At 41.3% G+C, this 23361-nt stretch overlaps 1 protein-coding gene across 7 annotated transcripts in view; it reads left to right on the top strand.

Annotated features, from left to right (window-relative positions):
* The window catches only part of ITSN1 (intersectin 1), a 253806-nt gene that overhangs the window by 140497 nt on the left and 89948 nt on the right, over window positions 1-23361 (top strand). For all 7 annotated transcript variants that reach the window (XM_061411188.1, XM_061410952.1, XM_061411028.1 and 4 more), the window contains exons 17-19: window positions 8380-8507; window positions 12690-12919; window positions 13920-14041. In XM_061411188.1, the coding sequence (XP_061267172.1) occupies window positions 8380-8507; window positions 12690-12919; window positions 13920-14041 (480 nt within the window). The remainder of the gene's footprint in view (window positions 1-8379; window positions 8508-12689; window positions 12920-13919; window positions 14042-23361) is intronic.

Here is a 23361-nt window from a genome sequence, read left to right as displayed (position 1 = left end):
AGTCACAGTTTTTTAATTCAGTGATTCTGTGCCACTTGCATATCAATAGGACAACTGTCTTTAGTGAACTTGAAATTGAGCCATGTTTCTCTGGGCAAAAAATTGGATCTTCTTGAGTATTCAATTTGTGAAGCATATTGCTTTTGAAATACTTTGGCTGTCTGCCACAGGATATCCAAAGATGTTTTTTGGTGCAAATATCTTCATTCCTTAGGGGAAATAAGTGACTTTTCCCCCTTAGTTGAAAGAAGAAAGAGGCAACCTGATTTTCATTTATCTTAACTAACACAAGACAATCGTTATTTGCCAGTCATTTGCTTATTGTGGTTTATATCTGTGCTTGATCCAACACCTCTTTGAGAATCTAATAAAAGCAGCTGTGTGCCTTCTCAGCAAGAAAGATGCCCATATACCCCAGTTTGCGTGCAGTCTTATAATGTTCACCAATCTAAAGCTCATTTATAGACACCGGATAAGAAACTCCTCTCTGTCTTCGGATTCTGGAGATATTACTGATGAAAAGAAAAATCTTAATTTATATATACTACACATTTTATTGAAGTTTTCTTTTTCCCATATATTTGTTCATAGTTGGAACTTATTGAATGGCTAATCATTTCTTATTTATTAATAAAGTCTCCATACTTTATTAGGAGTTAATATTAGGCTATTGTTCACCATATCTAGTGTTAAACATACACCTTTGAGTAGAACACAGAAGAAAGATCAACTGAGTTGTACACATACAATGATATTGCTAGATGAATATCCAGCTAATAAAATAAATATGTGATTATAGAAAAAACTGGTAGAAAGTAGGTTAATTTGAGGAAGAGCTACAAGTGAGGTATGAGTGTTGATTCATAGTAATTTCTGATTTGTTCTATTTATCTTAGTTATAATAGAGAAATAACTCTGACAAGATTTGGTAGAATTTACAAGGTCACTTACGCCAGGCTAATCACCCAATAGCTGCTGTGATTTGTGTGAGGATGTTTTTCTTAGCTGCTTTTCCCAGTAGTTTTCTCATTTCCTAAGTAAAGCAAGAATGTAATGACATGAGATCTGCCACCTGGAAAATGTTTTCCCAGAAAAAATTAAAAGGCAACTTGTAAAGTAAGAGTACTTATACTTGAGTTTCTGAAACAGTATTGAGAAAGAATGAATGATCAGGGCAGCTCTCTGCTCCCATGTGAAGGGACCCATTGCTCCTTGTCATGCCTGGAAAGGTGGGTCGTTGTTAGTTTTTAGTTCATATTTCTTCATTCTATAGGTTGCCTTCTCAGAAGAAGTTCAACTTTTAAGAATGTAATCAGCTTAGGAATCATACATTTTCTGCTTATTTTGGTTCATGCCTTCTTAAACCCCTAAGTCCAAGAAAAAGAGGAAGATCTAGAACGGCTTCCTATTCATAGCATCTTGATTTTCTTATATTTGATTGTGTATCTCAGCAGTATTTGACTCGGGTGAAGGAAATGACAGAAAAACTTCTCAATCTTCAAATCTGGATCATAAGATGTCAGAGCCTTCTGTTACCTAATTTGACATCTGTTATTTTATGGCTCCTGCAAACTCCATTGCCTTGGAGGTGCTTGAAGTTGCAGCTTATTTAGACAGTTCCAAAGATAGGTTCAGCTTATCCTCTAATTCTCTTATACTCAAAATAAATGTGCTTTAAAATTTTTTAAAATATCTTCCTTCGAGTATTTGATACATTTAAAAATTGTTTTAAAATTGTCTCGTTAGAGTGGTTTTTCTCCTATTCTTTAAATTTATTTCTGATTGCTTTTCATTTTATAGTGCCTCATAATATGTTCCTAGCTTTGTTCCCATCTGTCAAGACTTTGTATTTGGTAATTGTTGATCCATAAATTAATAGATCTCCTATTACTAGAGCCCAGTATAGAAATGGGCCGTATAATTCTTTAGTAAAATGAAACATCTTCACTTGTGCCTATGGTCTACCCTGTGCGTTGGTACACCATGGCTGGAGTGCATCCTAATTGGCTATTTCTTATGCAGTGTTTACATGTTATTAAATATTCTGAATACCACTATGCCTAAAATATACTTTTCCTGAATGAAATAAGAACTTTTCTATTTTAATATACAGGCAATGGCACCCAAATCCAGTACTCTTGCTTGGAAAATCCCATGGATGGAGGAGCCTGGTGGGCTGCAGTCCATGGGGTCGCTGAGAGTTGGACACGACTGAGCGACTTCACTTTCACTTTTCACTTTCATGCGTTGGAGAAGGAAATGACAACCCACTCCAGTATTCTTGCCTGGAGAATCCCAGGGACGGGGAGCCTGGTGGGCTGCCGTCTGTGGGGTCGCACAGAGTCGGACACGACTGAAGCGACTTAGCAGCAGCAGCAGGTCCCTAAACATCAAACTAAAATGTTATTCCTCCTCTGTCATTTTTTACTCTTTTGTGTTTAATTTCAGCTCAGAATTATTTTGCTTACTGCTAACTGCTAAGTCACTTCAGTCGTGTCCGACTCTGTGCGACCCCACAGACGGCAGCCCAACAGGCTCCCCCATCCCTGGGATTCTCCAGGCAAAAACACTGGAGTGGGTTGCCATTTCCTTCTCCAATGCATGAAAGTGAAAAGTGAAAGTGAAGTCACTCAGTCGTGTCCAACTCTTAGTGACCCCATGGACTGCAGCCCACCAGGCTCCTCCATCCATGGGATTTTCCAGGCAAGAGTACTGGAGTGGGGTGCCATTGCCTTCTCCGATTTTGATTACTAGTTATGCATTTTTTTTAGCTTATGCCATAAAAATAAAATCATAAATAAAAGAGACATTGAGATAAATTTAGAATAAATTTTTATGGTGAGGAACAGTATCTAAGAATTTAATAGATCTTAAAACTACAAAACAAACAAAAAAGAACCCTGAAGATCATCAACTCTGCTTCAGCTGCTGGCCCACATCAGGGACCTGAGAATAAAATCCTGTTATCTTCGTTCCCAGGCTTCCCTGGTGGCTCAGCGGTAAAGAATCTGCCTGGCAATGCAGGACACACAGGTTTGATTCCTGGAGAAGTAAATGGCAACCCACTCCAGTACTCTTGCCTGGAAAATCCCATGGACAGAGGAGCCTGGCAGGCTACAGTTCATGGGGTGGCAAAGAATTCGAGATGACTTAGCTGCTGAGCATGCACACCATAAATTATTTTTTCTGAACCTTTTTGAGAATTTTGTGTGATTGAAAATGAACTTTGAAAATAGGATAAATTTCTATTTTTCATCATCTTTTACCCTTCCTTTTAAAGGGTCTCAGCCACTGGGCCAGTGAGATGTCAGGCCATCCCTCTTTGTGTTCAGGTCAGGTCAGTTCAGTTCACTCGCTCAGTTGTGTCTCTGACTCTTTGCGACCCCATGGACTGCAGCACACCAGGTCTCCCTGTCCATCACCAACTCCCGGAGCTTGCTCAAACTCATGTCCATTGAGTCAGTGATGCCAACCAACCATCTCATCCTCTGTTATCCCCTTCTCCCGCCTTCAATCTTTCCCAGCATCAGGGTCTTTCCCAATGAGTCAGTTCTTCACATCAGGTGGCCCAAAGTATTGGAGCTTCAGCTTCAGCATCAGTCCTTCCAATGAATATTCAGGACTGATTTCCTTTAGGATTGACTGGTTGGATCTCCTTGCAGTCCAAGGGACTCTCGAAAGTCTTCTCCAACACCACGGTTCAAAACATCAATTCTTCTGCGCTCAGCTTTCTTTATAGACCATCTCTCACATCCATACATGACTACTGGAAAACCCATAGCCTTGACTAGACGGACCTTTCTTGGCAAAGTAATGTCTCTGCTTTTTAATATGCTGTCTAGGTTGGTCATAGCTTTTCTTCCAAGGAACAAGCATCTTTTAATTTCATGGCTGCAGTCACCATGTGCAGTGATTTTGGAACCCAAGAAAATAAAGTTTGTTACTGTTTCCATTGTTTCCCCATCTATTTGCCATGAAGTGATGGGACTAGATGCCATGATCTTTGTTTTTTGAATGTTGAGTTGTTTTTTTTTTAGCAACATGGTTTTGCCAGAGTTTTATTCGGCAAACAGGATAGTATACCCTCAAGGTGTGATGGCACACCAACCTCAAAGGAAAGGCCTCAATCCATCTTGGCTTCCTCCTTTTATACATTTGTCTCCTGCCCCCAACCCCTTGAGTTTGCCCTATGCAAATTAGGCTGGCCAAGAAGGGGGCGTGTTTGTTTCACCTGAAGTTCTCACTATGGTCTGTGGATCTTCTTTTGTTCCACTTCTGTGGGCTTTTCTCTTTCTTTGTCTTTTAGCCACGCCATTTTGGACTCGTTTTGCCAATTCTAACTACCTAACATTGCCCCGTCAAGAGATGGGAGGCCCAGTTCTTTGGCAATAGGGGCGTTGAGATCTCTCTGGCTACTCCCTGCTGAGCTGGGACAGCAAGGGGCATTGGGCCTCCCCCTATTAGTCTCAAGCCTCAGAGTCCTTTTAGCGGTGTCCATCTAAGCGTGATTGATATTTTCCGTGGTCGGGTGTAGTTTTATATATCTTTGTTGAACTGGCACTGCATGTTGTAGCTAGTTGACCTGGGCAGAGATGAAACGGGTTAGACAATTGATAATACATGGAGCAATCACAAGCAACATCAATATGGTGATGACAGGGATTAGTAGGGACACTGGTCAACTCCAAATCCCCCCTCGCCGGGAGAAGGATCCCCTAAAAAGAGATTGTAGCCACCCCGAGAACTCTCCAGCTTGTTCTTTGAGATCCCATAGGATCTGAATGTTTTTCTTGAGGACTGTAAGACTTTATTCAACTTGGCTGGAGGTATTTACCCAGAAACAACATTTCTCATTCAAGATGGCTCAAGTCCCTCCTTGTTTAGGGTTCAGGAGATCTATCTCCTGTCTGATTTGGAGTATAACCCCTGCCAAGCTGTGTTGGCTCATTAGAGCTAGCCTGAGAAATCTTATCCCCAGAAACTTAATTTTGGGGGTGTTCATTAGAATGGCACTCATCTGTAGTCCTGAATAGGTATCTGAACTCTCCCAGGGGCTCACAGGTATATTGAGTGTCCTCTTCTGGTTTCTTCCATGGCTTGACTTGTCATGCCCTGGTACCTTGACTGCTGTGGGGGTAGAAAGTATTACAGTGGAGGGGCCCTTCCATGTGGGCTGCAGTTGAGCCTTTGGGGACCCATCTTTCCAGACTTTAATTTTGCACTCCAGGGAAGCCCTAAGGTAAACCCCCAGTCCTTGAATGTTGGGTTTTAAGCCAGCTTTTTCACTCTCCTCTTTCACTTTCATCAAGAGGCTCTTTAGTTCCTCTTTGCTTTCTGCCATAAGGGTGGTGTCATCTGCATATCTGAGGTTGTTGATATTTCTCCTGGCAACTGATTCCAGCTGTGCTTCATCCAGCCCAGCATTTCGCATGATGTACTCTGCATATAAGTTAAATAAGCAGGGTGATGATATACAGCTTCATCATACTCCTTTCCCAATATGGAACCAGTCCGTGGTTCCATGTCTGGTTCTAACTATTGCTTCTTGACCTGCATACAGATTTCTTAGGAGGCAGGTAAGGTGCTCTGGTATTCCTATCTCTCGAAGAATTTTACACAGTTTGTTGTGATCCACACAGTCAAAGGCTTTGGCATAGTCAGTAAAGCAGAAGTAGATGTATTTCTGCAAGTCTCTTGCATTTTCTGTGATCCAGCAGTTGTTGGCAATTTAATCTCTGGTTCCTCTGCCGTTTCTAACTCCAGCCTGAACATCTCAAAGTTCTCTGTTCACGTACAGTTGAAGCCTAACTTGGCGAATTTTCAGCTTTATTTTGCTAGCATGTGAGATGAGTGCGATTGTGCAGTAGTTTGAACATTCTTTGGCATTGCCTTTCTTTGGGATTGGAATTAAAAATGGACCTTTTCCAGTCCTGTGGCTATTGCTGAGTTTTCCAAATTTGCTGGCTTATCAAGTGAAGCACTTTCACAGCATCATCTTTTAGGATTTGAAATAGCTCACCTGGAATTCTATCACCTCCACTAGCTTTGTTCATAGTGATGCTTCTTAAGGCCCACTTGACTTCACATTCTAAGATGTCTGGTTCTAGGTGAGTGATTGCACACCATCATGGTTATCTGGGTCATTAAGACCTTTTTTGCATAGTTCTGTATATTCATGCCACCTCTTCTTAATATCTTCTGCTTCTGTGTGCTGACTTTTGGATGCCTCTCTTAGGACATAAAGAGTTTCAATTAATACTACTCCACTGCAGTTTTTCCTTTTCTCGTAGAGATATTAACTTGAACCAAGAGTGCAAACAACTCTTAACAGGAATTGATCCTTGTTTTCCACTTGTCTCTGAAATATCAAATCCCGAATATTAACCAGATTTTTCATTCATATGTTTAGAGATTACTATTTATGTTTGATTCAAGATCAGTTTTATATCCCATAGTACAGCCATGAGAAAGAAGATTAAAAATGGAATTCTTTTTTCCTGGTGCTGATTTTCTTCTCTTAGAACTGTACACAAAGCAAGACTTAATCATCACTTTCTAGTCTCCACTCTTGGCCTTCCATGGCCCCTCCATAGCTGAACTTGAGACCCAAGTTGCTGTTGTTGTTCTTTAGTCGCTAAGTCGTGTCTCTCTTTTGCAACCCCATGGGCTGTAGTTTGCCAGGCTCTTCTGTCCATGGGATTTCCCAGGCAAGAATACTGGGGTGGGTTGCCATTTCCTTCTCTACGTGATCTTTCTGGGACCAAACTTGTGTCTCCTGCATTGCAGGTGGATTCTTCACCACTGAGCCACTAGGGAAGCCCCCTGTCCCAGATACCCATCATAATTTGGAAGTCACATGCCCATGGCTGTTGCCCTAAGGAATACTGACCTTACAAAGTTGCATCTTCCTGCTCATCCTGCCTGGCTATTTCCTGACTCATCCGCCGGGTTCTCCACTGAAGCCCCTTCCTACTTTCTGTCCTTCTCCTTCTCTGGAGAGCCTCCTCCTCTTCATCCATCCCTCCTCCCCTAGTACATGCTCCCCCTAACCTCCTGATCGCCAGTTACACTTTTTTCCCATATCCCATGGATCCCTTTTAGGACTTCTCCTTGTCACTTATGGTATACTGAATGCTTATACATACAGTTTAACTTTATCTTAAGAACAGTTTAGCTAGTGGGAAAAGGTTACCCTCACTCTAGGGCTTTTCTCTAGGAATAAATGCATTTTAACATTGATCTTCTCCAGAGAGTTCTTCTGCCTTTGATGCCTGAGCTGTGAATTAACTCTAAAGGTAGAAATAAGGCCAGAAGAAACCTCCTCACATGGACTTACCTATGAGCAAAGCAAGAGAAGACAGTGCAGGTCTTCATTCTTAAATCGCACCAAATAGAGCCTGGGGCCACCGCCCCCCCCAGCCTCATTGGACAGACCAGGAGGTCAACTAGAACTTTACTCATGGTTCTGCTGGACACTTGGGCATGTCTGATTTTTTTATTGACACAAGTAAGAAGAGATTTGGTGACTGAATCTGTTAGTGACCATTTGATTCCTATAGAATCAGAGGATTTTCCCTCACCAACAGGCATTTCTTTGTTCTTCATATTTTTGATTATTTCAGCTTCTGACTTGAATACTTTCTATATTGTAACATACACTTTATTTTCACTAGCCTTCTGAGGAAATTACTGTTATTCCTGTGTTAGTGTCACATGAGGAAATCAGATCTAGAGGAATGGTCAAATTATAGGTTTTTACCTTCCATCTGACTACTGGTTTAGTTTGGGGCAGCTGACAACTTCACGGTTTTAGTAAAAGATGCTCTGGAAGATGTCTGATTTGAAGCAAAATAGACCCCAGGGGAAGACTCAAGGTTGTTGGGGAGAAGGATGTCCCTTTGTTTTAAAGCAGCGTGTCACAAGGAGGAGCCGAGGTTTTCATGGTTTGATGGAGGGAATGTGTGAAGAAATGTGTGTATCTTCAGAGCCGATGAAGGTTGGTGTTGATTATTATCAAAAGAATCTTAAGGTTCCGTTCATAGTCATCACCATTCTTAAAGTTGGTTGTGTTCTATTATTGTTGCTGTGTCTTGAGCAGTATAGTTTCTCTAATGTTCATCCCTCGTAAGCTCCTTCTAAAACACCTCATGGACGTGGTGCAGGGTATTATGGCTCCTAAAATAAGACCTCAAACAGCTTCTGGAGATCAGTCATGTCAGTGTAGGGTGACTTTAGTTTTCCGGGTTAATGTCTTTGAAACCTGAAGCATTATCTCCTACGTGTTCAGGCTTCCCCATTATGAAATGTTGCATGCTGATAAACAGTAGAAATGTCTCCCAACACATGTTGCTACATGAACTGTTTCTTAATTATTTATAGGAACTTAGAGAAATACATAATAAGCAGCAGCTCCAGAAACAGAAGTCCATAGAGGCTGAACGACTGAAACAGAAGGAACAAGAACGAAAGATCCTGGAATTAGAAAAACAAAAAGAAGAAGCCCAAAGGTGAGTCTTTTCAGTGGATTGTGAATCCATCTGGAAGGAACTTTAGGTACTCACTACTCTTCGGTGAACTTCTCCAAGTTCTTACTGCACCAGAAAGAGCCCTCAGTTTTTAATGTGTGTGACTCAGTGGTAAAGAATCCACCTGCCAGTGCAGGAAATACAGGTTTGATCCCTGGATCGGGAAGATCCCCTGGAGAAGGAAGTGGCAACCCAGTCCAGTATTCTTGCCTGGGAAATCCCATGGACAGTGGAGCCTGGTGGGCTGTAGTCCATGGGGTTGTAAAAGCATCAGACACAACTTAACAACTAAACACAAAACAAGCAAAAGCACATATGCATGTAAATCTTTGCGTATATAAGTAACCTCTGAAGTTTTCGGTTGGTGCTAAGAGATCTCTCAGGTTATGATTATGTAGATAAATGGAATTACACAAGGATTTGGGCCAATTGATATGCCTGTTTGCATGCCAGTGACCAACATATGTTTCCAGTTCACAGCCTTTTAATAACAATAACCATCAGAGTCTTGGGTTTGAAATCAAAGTCCCTGATCTCACTGGCCACACAGGGTTTCTCCAGTGGGGTGAATAGTGTACACCACCATCTTCCTTTTTTCAACAGCAAATGAAATTTGAGGTCAAAAGGAGAAAATTTGCTGTTGCTGCTGCTTAAGATCCAGACATATTTTTGTTAGTTTCTGTTTGAATATTTGTGTCTGTTTCTATCTGCTAGTAATATTTTGCATCTGGTAAATTACTAGTGAAATAGTAATTTTTGCACCTGGTGTTTTTGGTTTTGTTTTTACATGCCAGTGGGTAAGTAGGTAGGGTCTCAAACCAATTTAGAGGACTACTTTATGGTTTTCTTGGGGCTAGGTCTAGGATTATGCCCCTAGACCTATCCCCTTGGATGTGTTGATTAGCTCCATTCTTTTATCTATAAAGTTGATTATTTATAATATGTTCCACCAAAATTTTATATCCCTACAGAGTAGAAATAAAGATACAGTGTCATCATATGGAAAGTTTAAATTTTCTGTGTACAATTATATGATAAATAGTACCCAGAATTTAACTTCAGAAATTACATGATTATATACTTTATTTTTAATTTTTTATTGGAAGGTATTTGCTTTACAATATTGTGTTGGTTTCTACCATATATCAACATGAATCAGCCACAGGTATACACATGTCCCCTCCCTCCTGAGCGACCCCCGCATCTCCCACCCCATCCACCCCTCTAGGTTGTCACAGAGCACTGGGGTGATCTCCCTGTGTATATAGCAAATTCTCCCTGTTTTACATATGGTAATATCTGTTTTACATATGGTAATATGTATGTTTCCGTGATACTCTCTCAATTCCTCCCACCCTTTCTCTCCCTCACTGTGTCCACATGGTTCCCTTTGTTAGTGAAATATGTGAAGCAAATTTTATTGTGTTTTTTTTGTTGTGTTATGAATAACAATTAACATTCTTACCCCTCCAAAAAAATGTTTTTTATAGCATTCTTAAAAGATGTTTTGAAAATTGTAACTGAAATGCTTAAGATTTAAACTAACAAGAATTCTACTGCACTGAATCTTCATGATTATTCAAGTAGAAATAAATATAATATTTTTAAATGGAGAATGAAAGTTCTCTTTGTTTATGTTATGTTCCCTTGGCTGTTTCCTGATTCCACATAATGACCTTTGTGCCTTGGCTGTGTGACAAGGCTAGCGGATTCAGGTTGTGAACAGAACCGAGTGGCCTGGGTCAATCCTGAGGCCTGTATGGCTGTGTGACCTTGGCCAAGTCCTTCACTCCCTCTGCCTCATTTTCCTCTTCTGTAAAATGTGGATGATTAGGACCTGCCTACCTGGTGGGCTTCCCAGGTGGCTCAGTGGTAAAGAACCCACCTTCCAAGGCAGGAGACCCGGGTTCAATCCCTAGGTCAGAGAGAACTCCTGGAGGAGGACATGGCCACCCACTCCAGTATTCTTGCCTGAAAAACCCCATGGACAGGGAAGCTTGACAGGCCATAGTCCACAGGGTCCCCAAGAGCTGGACAGACTGAGCGACGGAGCACCAGGTGGGAGAGTTAAAGTGGTTAACAGATGTGGAGCCTTCCCTGGTGGTCCAGTGGCTAAGACTCCAGGCTCCCAATCCAGGGGGCCCAGCTTTGTTACCCAGTCAGGGAACCAGATCCTGCATCCTGAAACTAAGACCTGGGGAAGTGAAAGTGAAAGTGTTAGTCGCTCAGTCGTGTCCAACTCTTTGTGACCCCATGGACTGGAGCCTTCCAAACTCATCTGTCCATGGGATTCTCCAGGCAAGAATACTGGAATGGGTTCCCATTCCCTTCCCTAGGGGATCTTCCCGACCCAGGGATCAAACCCAGATGTCCTGCACTACAGGTGGATTCTTTGCCCTCTGAGCCACCAGGGAAGCCCAAGAATAGTGTAGTGAGTAGCCATTCTCTTCTCCATGGGATCTTTCCGACCCAGGGATTGAAACCAGGTCTCCTGCATTGCAGGCATATTCTTAACCATCTGAGCCACCAGGGAAGACCTGGTACAGCCAAATAAATAAAAATAAATATTTTTTTTAAATGTGGAAGACTAATTATTAATAACATGGTATCATTTATTATTGCACATTAGTTTCATTCAAAGTGTGGTCATCGGGACTTCCCTGGTGGTCCTGTGGTTAAGATTCCACACTTCCAGTGCAGGAGCTGCATGTTCAGTGCCTGGTCAGGGAACTATGATCCGACATGCCATGCAGTGTGGGGCCCTGCCCCCCCAAAAAGTGAAGTGTGATCATTAGGGAGTCCCCTGGTTGTCTAGTGGTTAGGATTCAGTGCTTTTACTGCAGTGGCCTGCGTTCAGTCCCTGGTTTGGGAACTGAGATCCCACAAGCCACTCAGCGCAGACAAAAATAAATAAATTGTGATTGTTTAAGGAATTTTCTGATTTTGTAAAATGTTGTGGAATGCAAGAAAAATAATTCTTGGTAAGAAAAATTTATCATTCCTAGTCTTTTCCTATGGATTTCATACTGAGGTCATCATACTTTTCAAGGCCTAGATTTAATTGCACTTTATCTCTTTGTGTCGGCTACTTTGACGAACAAAGTAGTCAAATTCAGTAAAAGATAGAAACTGTTGCTTAGTAAAGGATGGTTACTACCTCCAGTGTTCAGAATAACCTCTTGGTTTCTCTTTCAGTTCTGGAGAGCTATTCATGTGCTACATAAACGGGCATGTGCCCTCCATGATCTAATTGTTCATGGACTTCTCTAAGCAATCTTTCACTTGCAGTGTTGGGTATACTTTCTGTCCATGGAAGTTATATTCCTGTGTGTTTATGTCTTTTATTTTTCTTTGCAGTTATATACCAGTTTTTTTTGTTTGTTTGTTTGTTTATTTTTAAAATTTTGTTTTATTTTTATTTTTTTTGCAAACCATGCTTTTATTTATTTTATTATTATTATTTTTTTACATTTTATTTTATTTTTAAACTTTACAATATTGTGTTACTTTTGCCAAATATCGAAATGAATCCGCCACAGGTATACATGTGTTCCCCATCCTGAACCCTCCTCCCTCCTCCCTCCCCATACCATCCCTCTGGGTCGTCCCAGCGCACCAGCCCCAAGCATCCAGTATCGTGCGTCGAACCTGGACTGGCAACTCGTTTCATACATGATATTATACATGCTTCAATGCCATTCTCCCAAATCTTCCCACCCTCTCCCTCTCCCACAGAGTCCATAAGACTGTTCTATACATCAGTGTCTCTTTTGCTGTCTCGTACACAGGGTTATTGTTACCATCTTTCTAAATTCCATGTATATGCGTTAGTATACTGTATTGGTGTTTTTCTTTCTGGCTTACTTCACTCTGTATAATAGGCTCCAGTTTTTAAATGGAGGAGTATTTTCCTGAGTTCTCTAATCCCTTTATAAACGACATCAGGAATTTTCTTTCTGTGTCTTTCTAAATCATGTGATCTCGTCTTACCCAGAAGGGGAGCCCTGAGAGCCTCTGTTTTGTTGATTCAGATCGTTCACCTGAAGAACGTTCCCTTGGTGCTTAGCATCCCATTGACTAGATAGAGCTCTTTATGGAAAGAGACGTCACGGCAGTGTTAACATGGAGCTGCTTCCATGCTGTAACCAGGCGTTTTATTGACAGACGAGCTCAGGAAAGGGACCAGCAGTGGCTGGAGCGCGTGCATCAGGAGGATGAGCAGCAGCGGCCACGAAAACCCCACGAGGAGGAGAAGCTCAAAAGGGAGGAGAGCGTCAAAAAGAAGGACAGTGAGGAGAAGGGCAAACCGGAAATGCAAGACAAGCTGAGTCGGCTTTTCCACCAGCATCAAGAACCAGCTAAGCCCGCTGTCCAGGCACCCTGGTCCACTGCAGGTATGAGAGACCAGAATTAGGCTAGCAAATAAGCACTCTCCTCCCAGGTCCTTCGGGGAAGTAGCCATATCTGATCAGGCTCTGTCTTGGCTACGTTCATAGCCGTGAGAAGGTCAGTCATTTTTTGGACAGTGCAGATGTTCATTATCTAGCATCAGTTTAGAGGTCTCTTTTAGGGGCCCACACCATGGCAACCCTGGGCCCCATTATGCTGGCATCCAGAAGTCATTTGCAGACAGCAGTGGCATGAAATTTCATTGCCAAGTGCCATTCATACAGCTGTATTCCACATGGAGATCATTACCCTTCTTGCCAAAGAGGAACCTGCTGCTTCTCCAGTGTGTTCTTTTCTCTGGGAATTTCAGAGCTGTCTCAGCAGCAGGAATTGGTATTTCTTCTCCTGGCAGCATTCACTGTTCTTAGTCTGCACTGCGTCCAGTTGTGGTCTTACCTTTTGAATGTTTTTTTGCCCTTTGAACACAAGTGGCCTCCTAACTTACCTTTTATATGACCACGCATGGGGCCTGCAGCCTCAACATTTCTATATCACTTAATAGGGGCAGTTAAAGTTGTGCTTCTTAGCCCTCCCGTATGAGTTGACTGATTTGAGATTTACGTCACATTCAGTCTACTGCATCCTGCTAGACACCCTGCGTTGGGGGAGAGAGGTCTTGATGCCTTACAGATGTGCGCTGCTGGCGTCTAAGCCAGGAGGCAGAGAGTGGGGGCGTTAGCACCGCAGTAACCTTTGATTCGAGTCCACTAATGACCTCTCAGATGGGATGGAGCTGCTGACATCAGATTTGGCTCTCCTTTGGTTTCAGAACCAGACACATCCTCACTGAATGTCTTCTAGAAATTCCTTGAGTAGATGGAAGTGGTTCAGATGTGAAGACAGACAGCAGAGGAGATAGATGTCGGTAATTTGGCTTGTGTCATACATTTCTGTCCCATGTAGCATTTCATTTTTGTCCCCTTCCCCTCCTTTCCTTATAAACAGAAAAAGGCCCACTTACGATTTCTGCACAGGAGAATATAAAAGTGGTGTATTACCGAGCACTTTATCCCTTTGAGTCCAGGAGTCACGATGAAATCACGATCCAGCCGGGAGATATAGTCATGGTAAGAAAGCCTCCAGCGAAAGTCTGGTTTCTGTTGATGGTTAGCATCTGTCCTCTTCTTGTACTTTATTTGACAGTTGTAAAATTGTGGGCGAGTGTGAAATCCAGTAATCTAGCATTTGAGTTTTTGAAGTACCGACTCAGTCTTCTTCCTTTTCTATTTGAATGAGAGACAGCATTTAAAAATGCATCACCTTAAAATAGAATTGTTAAAGAAAAATGGGTTCCTGACATAGCCTTGTGTATTTTCAAATCTGTAAAGCTCTGGTAATTTCAGAGTTTAGATTCTTACTGAGATACTATGAGTAGTCTTTCAGAAATAGTTTTAAATGCAAAGTATCTGATCACAGTTGCCAGTGATAACTTTTCTATCTATTTTTTTCCCTTTACTCATGTAAACTTTGAATTGCCTGAAGAGTAATGAACTAAATACAGTTAATCTGCTTTCCTACTCTGTAAATGAACAGATGAAAGAGTTTAGGATTTTGCTTGTCATAGCTTTTTTCTTTAAATACAAGAATTAAATATATATATATATATAAAATAATTAAATATAATCTTATGATTGTAACTAAAGCAATAGTAACCAGTTTGAGAAAGAATAAAGGAATGTGGTTGACCTGAATTCTTTCCTAAAAGAAATCAGTAATTCCTCAATCCAGTTAATGTACGTCTTAGAAGTGGTCAAACTTTGCATTACTGTTGGCTTTTTTTTTTTTTTTTTAAAGATGGAAATGGTTCAGAATTTTCAAAGAACTGTGAAAATTAATAATTGAGACAAACACACTTCCCATACTGGGACCCTATGTCATTGAAGTATAAAGGATGTCGTGTAGCCACAGTAATTACTCATATATTCATTTTGCATTATGTATAATATCTGTATTTCGAGTATGTGATATTTCATGGATCAAAATATTTAGAAGGAGCAATGTGTTTGTTTCTCAGAGAAGCTGATGCCCTTTCCTCTTATTTTCTGATAGCTTTTTCTCTAGTTCTTTTGGTCTGGGAATAAGGAGGTTACATCTAAAGGTCCAGAATCTTTCAAAATCAACATTTCCTTCACAGTAATGGAACCTGAGCTTTGGATGCCCAGGCACCAGCCTCAGTTATTCTTCACAGAACACCCTCCACACGAATGGTGACCCGAGGCAGGCAGTGTTTTCTCAGCTTCTTCTCCATCTTCTGTGTCCTGATGACCTCAGGCTGCCTTTTAAAGCAGATGAACTGTAATTTATCTAAATACCAATCAATAGCAGAAATCTAAACAGGATGAAGGTACAATGCTGTAGCAGATAGGACCTTATTACAAGGTTGATTTTTTTTTACACTGCTTTCAAAAGAAAAAAAAAAAAAGCCTAACATTTTTGAAACTGGATTTTGTTGTAGCACAAAGTGCAGAAAAAGTAATACTCTCTTTTTGAGATAAGGAAGTGTTAACCAAGTGTTATGATAAGGAAATGTTACAGATGATCTATATTTTAATGAGTAAATATTGCTATTTTTGAAGGAAACATAGTCTTGTTACAGTGATATTGAGTCCTTTTTCCTTAAATTAACTAGTTAAGCCCCAGCCCCTCTGAAAGAATAAACTGTAGATATACTGTAAGAATGAAACATCTCATTAAACATATGTTTTGCCTTGCTTTCAAACCTGTGCTTTCCTGGTGGAGGTTAAAGGGGAATGGGTGAGTGCCTTCTCACTGTCAGGAAGTCTGTATCTTATTAAATGTTTTGTTCTTTTAAATGACTTTAATTCTGTGTAAGTACACATATCTTTGGGTGTTGTCTTGGCAGTAAAAAGATGTTTTGGGTTTGTGATGTAGGCTGTGCTTGAAATAGGAAAAGAAGAAAAGAAAAGTGTAAAAGTTTGCGTGCCAGATTTCTGCTTGCTTTAGCTTCCATGTAAGGACTAACTTGAAGGCTCCGTATTGGCAAATTATCAGGTCAAGTCTCTCAGAACATGGGCGAAAATAAGTAGGTTAATAAGTAGGTTAAACTTAAAAGATAAAATTCTTTTTTAAAAGTTATTAAAAAAAAAAACTTTCTGGGTTAAAACTGGAGGCCATCAGTGACCAATATGGAAAGATTTGACAATATTACAAAATTAAATCCTGTAGATTGTGAAATATATAAGAGATAAAGGGTTGCCATCCATGATACATAAAGACTGAAAAGTTAATATGAAAGAAACCTACAGCTTTAAGGAAATACATGCACATTTTTAAAATATACAAAAAAATGTTTCTTTGGTGATCAGGAAAATGGAAATGTTAAAGATGAGATAACATTTTTCATCTCTCAGCTGAGCAAGTTTACGAGTTTGATAACATCCAGCTTTGTCAACAGTATAGAAAAGTGAGTATAATACACATCGTGAGCATTGTCATGTGAATTGGCTAAGGCAGCTGAAAGGCAATTTGGCAACGCTTATTCAGTCTTAAATTTCTCATTCCCCTTGACCCAGGAACTCTGTTATTCTCCCTTCTATAGGCTGTTTTTGGCAAGTGCACAGATAAATGTGTCCAGGGATATTCACTGCAGCACTGCTGGTAAAAGCTAAAAAGGAACAGCCCTGTATCCCTCAGAAGGGAGATGGTTTAAATAAATTACAATACAGCTAAACAATAAAGATGTTTTCGAAAATTACACAGATCTACATGTATTGGGTTGGTCCCGAAGTTCGTTTGTGTTTTTCTGTACAATTTGGCCAACCTGATACGAATAAACTCTCCAGTAAAAAAGCAGAAACAATATATAGAGTATAATTGTATTTGGGTAAATAAAAAACCAGGTGTGTGTGTGTATGTAAACGTTTATATGTATATATAGTTTACAGTTTCGCAGTGTAGGCATCAAACTGTTAATAGTGGTTACTACTTGGCAGTAGTGGGGGGGGGGGGGGCTTTAATTTTGTGTACTTCTATACCACTGGCATGCAAGAGACTCCAGTTCAATCCCTGTGTCAGGAAGATCCCTGGAGAAGGAAATGGCAACCCATCCAGTATTCTTGCCTGGGAAATCCCATGGACTGGGATCCCTGATGGGCTATTGTCCATGGGGTTGCAATGAGTTGGACACAACTTAACGACTAAGCCACCATCACCATATTCATATTTACAACTTTATCAACATTTATCATTTTTAATAAAGCACTAAAGGTAAATCCGACTTTGACAAATATAACAGAGTGTCTACCCAGGCCCGGGTTACTGTTTACTTTATCTCCGACATCCCAAATGTGTGATGAAGAGACTTTGTTGTGAGGCATCCTGTAGCCTCTTGTTGAAGGGACTGGAGTGGTACCTTCATTTTATATCACAGAACGCAACAAGACACCCCAAGTGGCATTCAGCTGTGTTATCTTTGTGAGGCTAACAATTGGACACTCAAAGTGGAAATTGACTTGTAAGAGTAACAGTTTTTTTATTTCATGAACTTTGTAGTTAAGAAACACAGTTGTGAAAAATACATAGTAGAACATCCTTAGCAATCTCTCTTGGTTGAGTAATCAGGAGTTCACTTATTTTTGTAGGCATAGTCATCATCAAATTCTCATATTTCTCAAACTTTGAAAAATAGCTAACTATACATGTTGAGATTTTAGAGGTCTAGCAACTTGTATCCTGTTTTAATGCAGGCAGTCTTGCAAGAGGCTTTAAAAAATATTTTGCTTTTTAAAATCTTGATTATCAGCTCAGATTTCTCCAAAAGTATTTTTTCATGATTAACAAAAATTAGGTGGTATTTCATATATAATCCTCTTCTAACTGTTGTTGATAATACAAAGAAATATAAGGTAACATCTACCATTCAGATGTTTCAAATCTTTTTAGAAAAATAGGGAGAAGCACATGAAAAAGCCAGTGTGTGATGAAGTTCCCAGTGAATGCTCACTACTGCTGCTAGGAATATAAAAGAAAAAAGGAATCAGAGTGAATGGATGTGCTCTGGGAAGACTTCTGAGTGGAGGCATCTTAGTTGAGTTGACCTTAACAGCTCAGGCTTAGATACTCTGAAAATCTATAGCCTGTCTTCTGATCTGGAGGTCCCATTACCTGGAGGGTGAAAAAGCCCAATTTGATATCCACAATGTATTGAAATAATAGCATGAGAGATTAGAACAATGCTGCTCACTGCCATTTTGTTTATCTTAAGAACACAGGCTGATCATCTAACTCAGCTGGCTTTAAATGGTGCAAGGCTGAATGCATCAGTCCTGCTCAGGGATCTTAAAGTGAAAGTGAAACTGAAGTTGCTCAGTTGTGTCTGACTCTTTGCAACCCCACGGACTGTAGCCCACCAGGCTCCACAGTCCATGGGATTCTCCAGGCAAGAATACTGGAGTGGGTTGCCATTTCCTTTTCCAGGGGATCTTCCCAACCCAGGGATCGAACCCGGGTCTCCTGTATTGCAGACAGATGCTTTACCATCTGGGCCACACACACACAAAAAACCAATCCAGGACTCTCTCCCAGAGACTCTGGGAACTTTTAATCCATATTTAGAATTCAAAAAGAAGGCTGAGTACTGAAGAATTGATGCTTTCAAATTGTGGTGCTGGAGAAGACTCTTGAGAGTCCCTTAAACAGTAAGGGGATCAAACCAGTCTGTCCTAAAGAGATCAAACCTGAATACTCATTGGAAGGACTGATGCTAAAGCTGAAGCTCCAATATGTTGGCCACCTGATATGAAGAGCCAACTCATTGGAAAAGATCCTGATGCTGGGAAAGACTGAAGGCAGGAGGACAACAGAGGATGAGATGGTTGGATGGCATCACCGACTTGATGGACATGAGTTTGAGCAAACTCCAGGAGTTGGTGATGGAAAGGGAAGCCTGGTGTGCTGCAGTCCATGGAGTCGTAGAGAGTTGGACACGACTGAGTGACTGAACAATAAGAATTCAAAATCTTCTCTGGTGGTTCTGTCAGGGAGTTTTGGGTACCACTGATCTTGCCTAATCTCTTTTCTGTCAGAACTAATCCCAAGTCATTCTGAAAAATATCATTTTCTTAGAACCATCCAAAAAAAAAAGAGACTTCTTTAGGGGTTCTTAGCCATCAACCAGCCCATTCATTCAAAAAATTATTTATCTTTTAATTTAATGTTACTCTTATAACAATTTAAACTCATTTTTTCTCTTCTTTTGATGGAGAATTTTTTTTTTTTTTAATGTAGTCAATACTGTTTCTTTCCTGCCTTTCTTAGATTTCTGTAACCTTAACATCTGAGCCATTGCTGTTTTGAGGGACCAGTATACACTGATTCCAAGAGTGAGCCTAATCCAGTCCATGCCTGTTTTGTAATAAAGTTTTACTGGCACACATTCAGGCATGTTCATTTCCATATTGCCTACAGCTGCCTTTGTGCTACAATTGCAGGTTTGAGTCCTTGTGAAAGTTAAGGGGACTTCCCTGGTGATCCAGTGGCTAAGACTCCAAGTTCTCGGTGCAGGGGGCCCGGGTTCAACCCCTGGTTCCATGACTAGATTCCACATGCTGCAGCTAAGAGTTCACGTGCCTCAGCTGGAGATCCTGCATGCCACAACTCAGACCAGACACAGTCAAATAAATATTTAAAAAAAATTTTTTTGGCTGACCTCTAGATTAGCACTTTAGAAAACAGGTGGTTTTTTTTTGTTGTTGTTGTTTTAATGTTTTAAAATTTTATTTATTTTTTAGTGGAGAATAATTATTTACAATGCTGTGCTGGTTCCTGCCATACATCAACATGAATCAGCCATAGGTGTACACACGTCTTCTCCCTCTTAAACCTCCCTCCCCCCTCCCACCCTTCCCTCCCCCTGGGTTGTCACAGAGCACCTGGTTGGGCTCCCTGCGTCAGACAGCGAATGCCCACTGGCTAACTGATTTACACATCAGATAATGTATATGTTTCCACGCCACTGTCTCAATTCGGCCCACCTTCTCCTTCCCCCACTGTGTTCACAAGTCCGTTCTCTAGGGCTGCGTCTCTAGAAAACAGCTTTAGTATCCTCATCCAGGAGTTTAGGGGTAACCCTTTTATTTCCAAACTGGCAAACGCATGAAGCACGTGCTTATCTCCATACTCCCCAGCATATCCCTTGCAGCGGCAGCAGCAGGTCTAAGTCTGTACACAGTTTACACGTGTTTACTGTCCACAGCCTTTGTTCTGCTTGTTAGGAGAGAGAACCTCTGCTACCCTTCTTTGTGACAAGGTCAGAGGCGTTGGAAATCTTAGTGTCACCTAACAGAGATGGCGGTCATGGTGCCATAGACACTGAGAAAGGAGATCTGATATTATTGGGTATCGGGGTTCGGTTGTTGAACCTGATGATGCTGCCTTCATCATACTGCTGCCTCAGTACTCTCTGGTATGCAGTGCCTAATTATTAACAGTCCATAAACGAGGTCCCTAACATATTCCCAGTCCTTTAAGCAACATTTGGGGTTTGTGCTTCCTACTTTGACAGTTCACTAGAACGACCGCAGATGCTTTGAGGTGTTACAAGTGGGCTGGCTAAGCGAAATTGTATTAAGACCAATGTTATTAGCACAAAAATCCCCTCACTTGTAAGTGATCGACGTAAGCCACAGATAGATGAATCTACCCCATGCACGTATATGTTCACGTTATAGCCAACCGTAGACGTATACAAAGAAGTCTATGTGTTTGACTGTGCTTATTCTATCCTAATTATAGATAACATTTTTTCGCAATTGGTTGGCATTTTGAGTAAAGCTTTTCAACTCCAGGAGGAAATGTTTCTCATTTTCATACAAGACCCTTTAGACTTTTTCTAAGTGGTTAATTTAATTTAATGTTAAATGTGAGTTTTTATTTTATCCTCTGAACCTTAAAATTTAATTGGTCATTCAAATTAGTGGATTTCTATAAGAATAAATTAAATTCATTGAGACTGTTGTTTGTTCAATTAGCAAACAGTTTCCTAGGTTAAAAGTGATGGATTTCCTTGGTGACAAGTGACAAGCTGGTTTCATTATTGCCTTGAAGGGTAGCAGAAGCTCTTGTCTGCAAGGATAAGGGGCTGGCATGGCACCCTCTCCTCGTCCTGAGTACACACAGGCACGTCTCAATGGTGGTGCTCATTTTCTGTCATCTTTGGGGCAGGGCTGGGTGTAATTAACTAGGATGTGCGTTCTACCTGCCCATGGGGTGGAACATTCCCTCAGGGCTTCAGATCCAATTCCAGGTGTCAGCCAAAAATCTGGTTAACCAAGTAAGACCCGTGTCTCAAGGAAATGACAGCGGGTCATTGGACATCATTAAGTAAAGCAGCTGGTACTCAAGGAGGTCTAACTAGGACAGACCAGTAAGGGGTTTCAGATAGGCTGGGATCTGGGATCACATTCCAGCCCCTACAGGAAGCCAGGAAGGCCAGCCCAGAGGGCCTGGGGTACCAGACAGGTTTCTAGAGCAGGGACCTCCCCATAGAGAACCCAAATCTCTGGTTACCTAAAGTGACCAGGGTCAGACAGAGCCCAGGCTTTTGCAGGACAAAAGAGAACTACGGTAGAGTCAGAGCTGGACAACAGGAGAGATGGCTTTAGAAAGTCTGTCGGACTGCCCTGGCGGTCCAGTGGTTACAACTTCGCCTTCCAGTGTAGGGGGTGTGGGTCTGAGCACAGGGTCTCAGGGAGCAACAATCCCGCATTCCTTGTGGCCAAAACACCAAAATAAAAAACAGAAGCAATATTGTAAGAAGTTCAGTAAAGACTTTAAAAATAGTTTATATCAAGAAAGATCTTTAAAAAAGAAGAGACTCTGTCATCAAGCACATCTCAGATGCCAGGCAGTGTTCTGGATACTTCTTACAACTGTTATAAAACAGGTACTGTTATTGTCCTCCATTTTATAGATAAGGAAACCGAGGCACCAAGAAATTAAACTTGCCCAAAGTCAGCCAGCTAATAAATTGTAGAAGTGGTACTAAAACTGAAGCAGGGGCTGTAGGAGGAGAAGAGGGTAGCAGAAGATGAGCTGGTTGGATAGCATCACTGACTTGATGGACATGAGTCTGGGCAAACTCTGGGAGATAGTGAAGGACAGAGAAGCCTGGCGCGCTGCAGTCCGTAGGGTTGCCAAGAGTCAAGAGATGACTGAGCAACTGCACAACAACAGGGGGCTTCTCTGGTGGCTCCGTGGTGAACAGTCTGCCCGCCAATGCAGGAGACACAGGTTCGATCCCTGTTCCAGGAGGATGCCACAGGGCAACTAAGCCTGTGCACCACAGTGAAAAGCCTGTGTGCCGCCACAAAGAGTAGCCTCCACGGGCTGCACCTAGAGAAGGCCTCAGCAACAAGGCCCCAGCCGAAACACCAAAACTGAGGCAGTCTGATGGCAGAGCCCTACCCTTGATCATGAGACTTTGCGGTCTTGAGGCAAAGTGCTTGTGTGTCTGCCTCCAGCTCCTCACTCACTGCTGACCATCCTCCCCTCGGTCCTGGGACACACGGAAAGGGCAGGAGCTTGTCTGTTGAAGCTGAGAAGTTGGGGATGCCCTGGCAAAGCCTGGCCTACAAACATCTATGTTTCCAGCACAAAGCAGCTAGCAAGTTACAATGCGTCGTAGTGTCACTGGTAAATATCAACCAACGAGGAAGGGCATCTAGCCACTTTGGCTTAGCAGAAAATAAGATCCAAGTGGGGAAAATGTCACTCTGAATCCTCATCTCATGAAACACGTGGGGCTGCCCAGAAGAGGAAGAAAGAAGACAATGTGGGGGTGTTCGTACTGGAACTCTAAAGCCAAAAATAGAACTTTTGGAAGCAGTGTTGTGCTTTATCTCTGGGTAACTCTCTTTTGGAGACTTCTCAGCTTTAAAAGTTGCTTTTACCTATGACAGTAAGGCTTCCCTAAGGTAGAGCAGCAAGGAAGCTCTCCTATGGATTATTTTATAACCAACATGTAGAAATAATTCAGTAAGCCCTGAATTCTACTTTCCCCATGCCTATCCCAGGGTCTTTTTTTTTTTTTTTTAATTCAAATAAGCTAATAAACATCATGCCATATTACTCTACACAGAATACAAATAAATATGTGGTTCCATATTTATTTTGTGTTTTTTTAATAATTTATTTTTAATTGAAGGATAATTGCTTTACAATATTGCTTTGGTTTCTGCCAAACATCAACATGAATTAGCTGTAGGTATACAAATGTCCCTTCCCTCTGTTTTGTTTTACTGAATATTTGAATGGATTAGAAAACTGGATTTTTTGCCACTTTTTCCCAAAGTCATTGTTGAAACCCTAGCACTCATTTCTGTGATTTCAAAAGAGCAATATTCAGGTCCAATGAAGTGTTCAGTGCCAT

The sequence above is a fragment of the Bos javanicus genome, chromosome 1 (assembly GCF_032452875.1).
Source record: "Bos javanicus breed banteng chromosome 1, ARS-OSU_banteng_1.0, whole genome shotgun sequence".
In the NCBI taxonomy this organism is placed as follows: Eukaryota; Metazoa; Chordata; class Mammalia; order Artiodactyla; family Bovidae; genus Bos; species Bos javanicus.
This window is presented reverse-complemented; position numbering and strand designations above follow the sequence as displayed.